The 7,326-nt window shown below is 41.9% G+C and overlaps 1 protein-coding gene across 1 annotated transcript; it reads right to left on the bottom strand.

Annotated features, from left to right (window-relative positions):
• Positions 1 to 180: 180 nt before the first annotated feature.
• LOC106603057 (lipocalin) lies at positions 181 to 2,470 on the bottom strand. Its single transcript, XM_082974443.1, has 6 exons — positions 2,292 to 2,470; positions 1,185 to 1,324; positions 1,010 to 1,089; positions 810 to 917; positions 551 to 652; positions 181 to 443 (listed from the first exon to the last, which is right to left on the bottom strand). Exons 1-6 carry the CDS (start codon positions 2,385 to 2,387, stop codon positions 424 to 426), a joined length of 546 nt encoding a protein of 181 aa, XP_082830569.1. The 5' UTR covers positions 2,388 to 2,470; the 3' UTR covers positions 181 to 423.
• Positions 2,471 to 7,326: the final 4,856 nt, after the last annotated feature.

The raw sequence follows: 7,326 nt of genomic DNA, 5'->3' as shown, positions 1-7,326 counted from the left end.
TAGGATGACATTTTCAATAGAATGATGGTACACCAAGGTTACTTTTAGAGCTGGGTTTACATTACATTTCATCAACACAGACTTCTAAAGCAGCTAACATTACATCTTAGGATCAGAGGTATTAAATACCCAACATATTCTAGTCATCTGAAGAGTAGAATGACTGACAAACTGAAAAAGCACGAGACAGTATTTTATTGGAACCAATCAGGGAAGTGAAAAACTAAGGTTACAAGATTGCCTAACCAGCTACGCCGGCCTTCAGTAGGTAATGCAGATGCAAGTTAAGGTGTAGTCTGATGGATCACTTCAGCTAAAGATGATTCATAGTTGCCACAGTGGCCATGGGTCTACCCATCAAATAGCAAAGCCATGCAGAAGGATCAAGGGAGCACGCCTTGGAAGTAAAGAAGATGGATGAAATTACGCAGCGGGACACTCATCTGCAGAAAAAAAGACGGTTGATAATTATAAGTCTTAGACGTTCCACACTTCTATCCAGAAATATTGTCCAACTTAAACACACTTCACAAACAGAGATGGGATGTACCGTTTTTGGGGAAGATAGCGATGTTTTCAGGCAGAATGCCAGTGTCCAGAGAGAACTGCCTAAACTTCTGCAGCAGGTCAGGGCTCAGGTTTGTCCCACGGGCTGTAGACACAACACATGTAGTACATGGCAGACTAAATACACTGTGAAGGATGCAATATTTTGTAATATAAGATTTCTAACAAATGATGGGGAAAGGAATAGTGAAACAATGAGACTTGAGTCATAGGATTTTGCAGAGGAGTGGAAAGGATCGTACCATACAGGTTGGTGAGCACAGCTGAAACACCCTTGGTCTTGGTGTGAATAAGAGCATACTCGTCATACTTAACGTCAACGACACGCATGTCATTTTCATTACTCCAGCCTGGAGGGGACGAGAGGGAGACCAATTGACAATATCACACATAGGCCCATTAGTGCACTGTGTGTGTATGTGTTTATAGGTTGTAGACTTACGCTCGCTATTGTAGATGAATTTCCCAGCAAGGTTTGTCTTCTTGGCCAGGTGGTTCATTCTCCAGCAGGAGCCATCAGCGCTACAGAGACAATACAGTTCATACAGTATCAGCACAATATCTCTCACTCTCTCACTCACTCACTCACTCACTCACTCACTCACTCACTCACTCACTTCCGGCTAGTGTATGCAATATGCAGGTCTCCATCGGCAGTTGGTGTCAGAATGGTGGTGCCCATCTTCATGTCGGCCCTGTGTTTGACGAACCACTGGGCATTAGTGGCAAATCCAATCACGTACCACTTTCCTGCCACCTGCAAAAACCAGCCCTGATTAGATTACATCACCTCCTCATTCCTGTCTGCAGGGGTCACAGAAAGTATCAACCTTAAAGAACGGATGCCTTTGAAAAGCAACAGATCCCTATGAAAACGGCCTCTGTGGCATCAATATGAGTCAGAAAGTTATTCTAGTATCAAAATTGACTTCAAAGTGTAAATAGGATAATTATGGAAATAAAGTCAGTCTCGTCTAAAACGGAGTTTGGAACATCCGTGCGTCACAATGGGTAAAGGAAGGTTGGGTTTTGATTTAAGGATGTCAATTTGCCCACTAACATGGGGTGAACAACTGCGGTGTTTTTCTCTATCTAATAGCATAGACAGTGAGACAGACCTGCTCAGCAACTACGACCGTTCACATAAGACAACAACTCGAGCATTTCTTTGCTTGAGAAATACTGCACTAAACACCTTAGATGTAAAACTGCACAACTAAAACATCCTTGGCAAAAACGTCAAAATTAATTACAGATTTCTATTACTATTTAGTTCACTCTGGGGATTTTGAGGAAGTGAAATAGGCTGCAGTGTCTCATGGGGGACAAACATCAATAACCAAATGTGGAATCGGCCAGGAAACACACCTCCAAGACTGAAACTTCATTTTTCTAATGAGCAACAGAAAAACCCACGTGCCAATCGGCGTGTTCAGTGGTTCTTTAAATGTGTGAGAGCTGATACTGAAATATTCCTGAATCATTCATGAAGGAACATCTGAATAACTATTGTCTCAATATGAACACCCAACAATGTGTCACTAGAATTCCCACATTTGTCTTCATCCCTTCCATTTGAATCTTGTTTTCATCACAGGTTTCTTTCTGTATTCTTTCTCCTAATGTTTTTTTTTCTTCTCCATAGCAATCCCTAGTTTGTTCCTCGTCATTTGATTTTCAATGTAACGCTGATTTCTGATCCCTCTCTTCATTCTCTCTCTTACCCCCTGTAGATTGAAGTCTCCTTGGGGCATGACCTCAGCGGTGACAGCCAAGGAGCAGAGCAGTGCTCCTAGTGCGCTCAGCAGCATGGTCGTCATGGCTACAGCAGAGCAGGGTCAGTATCAAGAATTATAAAGGACAAAACAGGAGATCTGCTTTTATTTGCTATCTCTCACTCCTATATATACTGTAGAGCATGGGCTTACTGTAGAGCATGCCCCCCCCCCTCCCCGTAAACACACAAGCTGCTACCTGCTACCATCTCTATCCCCCGCCTCTTAGACACACACATACACAATACCCATGGGTGGAGATGGGGCTTGTTGGGGGTGTGGCTGTGACCTCCCACTCCTACCCTCTATAGAACCCCGGAGGTGGTGAGATCACCGGGTTCAAACAGGAGCAGCATCATGTAATATGTGTAGGCGTGTGTACATGTGAGTGCATGTGAAAAGGGATGAAAGCTCTTGTATGCAACAGCCCATCAATTTAGAAAATAAAATACCAGCAGCCAAAATAGACGGACAGTGATAAACAAAGCAGTATCTGCCCCTCCAGCGCTTTCTGTGGGAACTAGCGGTTCGGGGGGGGGGGGGGGGTGCCCCTGTGACAACAATTTTGGACCCCCTTGTGGACACCCTAAATGTGCAGTATGAAATAATTTTTACAAAACACATTTTTGCTAACATTCTTTGTAACATCCGTTATTAGACAGTGGCAACGATGATGATTATGAACATGGTATTTTGCCTGCTAATGCCTGCAATGCAGTGAAGAAAACGATATGACAACAATAACGTCTAATGTAACTGGCCCCTCTAACAGTACAACTGGCCCCAGCTTGGCCCCCCCCAGTTGAAATGGTCTAGAACCGCCACTGTCTGTGGGCAGGAACTAGTGAATGAAATCTAACTGTCAGCACTATAGATGGTAAACAGAGCTCCCCTAACACACAAGCCCTGTTTCTCTTTGTGTGTGTGTGTGTGTGTGTGTGTGTGTGTGTGTGTGTGTGTGTGTGTGTGTGTGTGTGTGTGTGTGTGTGTGTGTGTGTGTGTGTGTGTGTGTGTGTGTGGTTTAATGTGAAATTTAACTATCAGTATAAAACCTTGCTTGAGGGTGAAGAGCAAGACCACATGTAATGTTAGTTTCATATAATCTCAGGTCAACACAATTTTAAAGGTATAGTCAATTCAAAATACAACTTAACATGATTTTCCACATATATTTTGAGTCGTCTATCCCTTTAAATAATATACTGCTTCGGGCAAGTAATCCTTACATAAGTTCTAAAAATCTATTTGCCAGTTGTTAATTTTCTGCTCTTGTTGGAGGCGGTAGACACTGTGATGGAACAGACACACCTACAGCTCACATATTGTACCTTGCCAGTTGGTACAGGGGTCTTGAAACATATCATTATTCAATCCAATATTGAAAAATCTAACCAGATGCTCTCAGCATCTAATGACAATATTTGTGTGCTTATTTCAGGTGCATAAATACAATCAAATAATGATTGAGGGGCTTAAATAGTTTATCAGAACATTATTTTATGAACAAAAACGTTTTCACTTTACAAGCTGCAACTTGAATTTGAATTAACATGTATTTAAAAAAATAAAACCACAAGGGATTTTAGTCTACTGACTGAACAACCATGCATGCAAGTTTTGTTATTACTGTTCTATGATATAGATCAGGGGTCTCCAACATTTTCTAGCATGAGCGCTACATTTGGGTTGGCAGGTAGCCTAGTGGTTAGAGCGTTGGACTAGTAACTGAAAGGTTGCAAGATCAAATCCCAGAGCTGACATGGTAAAAATCTGTTGTTCTGCTTCTGAACAAGGCAGTTAACACATTGTTCCTAGGCCATCATTGAAAATAAGAATTTGTTCTTAACTGACTAGTTAAATAAAGGTAAAAAGGAAACAAGCTACTCATTTTTTTCTAGCTTTCAAATAGGCACATTCTCCTCTCCCCTGCAAATACCCCCAGGTCCTTAGTGTACAAGAGAAAGTAGTGCACAATGTTTTCTGTCAATATACCTGCTAAAATAATGGTTAAAATAAAAACTATATAATCTGTGATTATGTTTTCTATTTTCCCAAATTATGTTTTCTCGGTTGTATTTTTCCTGGTTTTAGATGTTGGGGGGTTTTCACTCTCAAAATTACAATTGTTCATAGAGAAACAACAAAATCAGATATTCTGAGTCGATGTCAGTGCTTTAATCACATTAGAAGAGATTATTTTTTAGGTCTGGAGGAAAACTAACATTTTGATTTAATTGAGCATCTGGCCCTTTAATTGCGCGGTGTTCTGCCTAATGTGCTGGTCTAGGGATGGTTCTGTACTGCTGCTGCTCATTTCATGGCAAAGTTTGCAAATAACAAATAATCGATAGGAATGTACTTACTCAGGACATACTTTTGCCAGGTAGGCTAAGCCTACTTTGCAGTTAACATTTAATTGCGAAGGTTTGGGGGAAAGTATATCTGTCAACCCACAAGATTGTTATCACATCAACTGGCTATTATCAAATCAAATCGTATTGGTCACATACAAATATTTAGCAGATGTTATTGCGGGTGTAGCGAAATGCTTGTGTTCCTAGCTCCAACAGTGCAGTAGTGTCTAACAATTCACAATACACAAATCTAAAAGTAAAAGAATGGAATTAAGAAATATATAAATATTAGGACGAGAAATGTCGGAGTGGCATTGACTAAAATACAGTTCAATAGAATACAGTATATACAGTTGAAGAAATAGATGGCATCATGAGGGAGGACAATTATGTGGATATATTGAAGCAACATCTCAAGACATCAGTCAGGAAGTCAAAGCTTGGTCGCAAATGGGTCTTCCAAATGGACAATGATCCCAAGCATACTTCCAAAGTTGTGGCAAAATGGCTTAAGGACAACAAAGTCAAGGTATTGGAGTGGCCATCACAAAGCCCTGACCTCAATCCCATAGAACATTTGTGGGCAGAACTGAAAAAGCGTGTGCCAGCAAGGAGGCCTACAAATTCAGTTACAGACTCAGTTACACCAGCTCTGTCAGGAGGAATGTGCCAAAATTCACCCAACTTATTGTGGGAAGCTTGTGGAAGGCTACCCGAAACGATTGACTAAGTTAAACAATTTAAAGGCAATGCTACCACATACTAATTGAGTGTATGTAAACTTCTGACCCACTGGGAAGGTGATGAAAGAAATAAAAGCTGAAATAAATCATTCTCTCTACTATTATTCTGACATTTCACATTCTTAAAATAAAGTGGTGATCCTAACAGACTTAAGATAGGGAATTTGTACGAGGATTAAATGTCAGGAATTGTGAAAAACTGAGTTTAAATGTGTTTGGCTAAGGTGTATGTAAACTTCCGACTTCAACTGTACATATGAGATGAGTAAAGCATATATCAGGCCCTACACCCAAATAAGGGCACTGCGTTCATCCACCACTGGCCTGCTGGCCCCCCTACCTCTGAGGAAGCACAGTTCCCGCTCAGCCCAGTCAAAACTGTTCGCTGCTCTGGCACCCCAATGGTGGAACAAGCTCCCTCACGACGCCAGGACAGCGGAGTCAATCACCACCTTCCGGAGACACCTGAAACCCCACCTCTTTAAGGAATACCTAGGATAGGATAAAGTAATCCTTCTAACCCCCCCCCCCCTTTAAAATATTTAGATGCACTATTGTAAAGTGGTTGTTCCACTGGATATCATAAGGTGAATGCACCATTTTGTAAGTCGCTCTGGATAAGAGCGTCTGCTAAATGACTTAAATGTAAATGTAAAGCACTATGTAAACATTATTAAAGTGACTAGCGTTCCATTATTAAAGTGGCTAGTGAGTCGATGTCTATGTATATAGGGCGGCAGCCTCTAAGGTGCAGGGTTGAGTAACCGGGTCGTAGCCGGCTAGTGATGGCTATTTAACAGTCTGATGGCCTTGAGATAGAAGCTGTTTTTCAGTCTCTTGGTCCCAGCTTTGATGCACCTGTACTGACCTCGCCTTCTGGATGATAGCGGGGTGAACAGATTTTCATCAAGAATCTCTGTACTTTGCTCTGTTCATCTTTCCTTCGATCCTTTTAGTCTCCCAGTCCCTACCGCTGAAAAACATCCCCACAGCATGATGCTGCCACCACCATGCTTCACTGTAGGGATGGTGCCAGGTTTCTTCCAGACGTGACTCTTAGCATTCAGGCCAAAGTGTTCCATCTTGGTTTCATCAGACCAGAGAATCTTGTTTCTCAAGGTCTGCGTCCTTTAGGTGCCTTTTGGCAAACTCCAAGCAGGCTGTCATGTGCCTTTTACTGAGGAGTGGCTTCCGTCTGGCCACCCTACCATAAAGGCCTGATTGGTGGAGTGATGCAGAGGTGGTTGTCCTTCTGGAAGGTTCTCCCATCTTCACAGAGGAACACAAACCCCATCAGAGTGACCATCGGGTTCTTGGTCACCCCCCTGGCCAAGGACCTTCCCCCCCGATTTCTCAGTTTGGCTGGGCGGCCAGCTCTAAATCAAATCAAATTTTATTTGTCACATACACGTGTTTATCAGATGTTATTACGGGTATAGCGAAGTGATTGTGTTTCTAGTTCCAACAGTGTAGTAATATCTAACAAGTAATATCTAAAAATACACACAATCTAAAGAAAAATAATGGAATTAAGAATATATAAATAAATATTTGCATGGTGTTTCCAAACTTCTTCCAATTAAGAATGATGGAGGCCACTGTGTTCTTGGGGACCTTCAATGGTGCAGACATTTTTGGTACCCTTTCCCAGATCTGTGCCGCGACACAATCCTGTCTTGGGGCTCTACGGACACTTCCTTCGATATCATAGCTTGGCTTTTGCTCTGACATGCACTGTCAACTGTGGGCCCTTATATATACAAATCATGTCCAATCAATTGAATTTACCACAGGTGGACTCCAATCAACTTGTAGAAACATCTCCTGGATAATCAATGGAAACAGGATGCACCTGAACTCAATTTCCAGTCTCATAGAAAAGCGTCT

This window comes from Salmo salar, chromosome 04, assembly GCF_965601325.2.
Source record: "Salmo salar chromosome 04, fSalSal1, whole genome shotgun sequence".
Lineage (NCBI taxonomy): Eukaryota > Metazoa > Chordata > Actinopteri > Salmoniformes > Salmonidae > Salmo > Salmo salar.
This window is presented reverse-complemented; position numbering and strand designations above follow the sequence as displayed.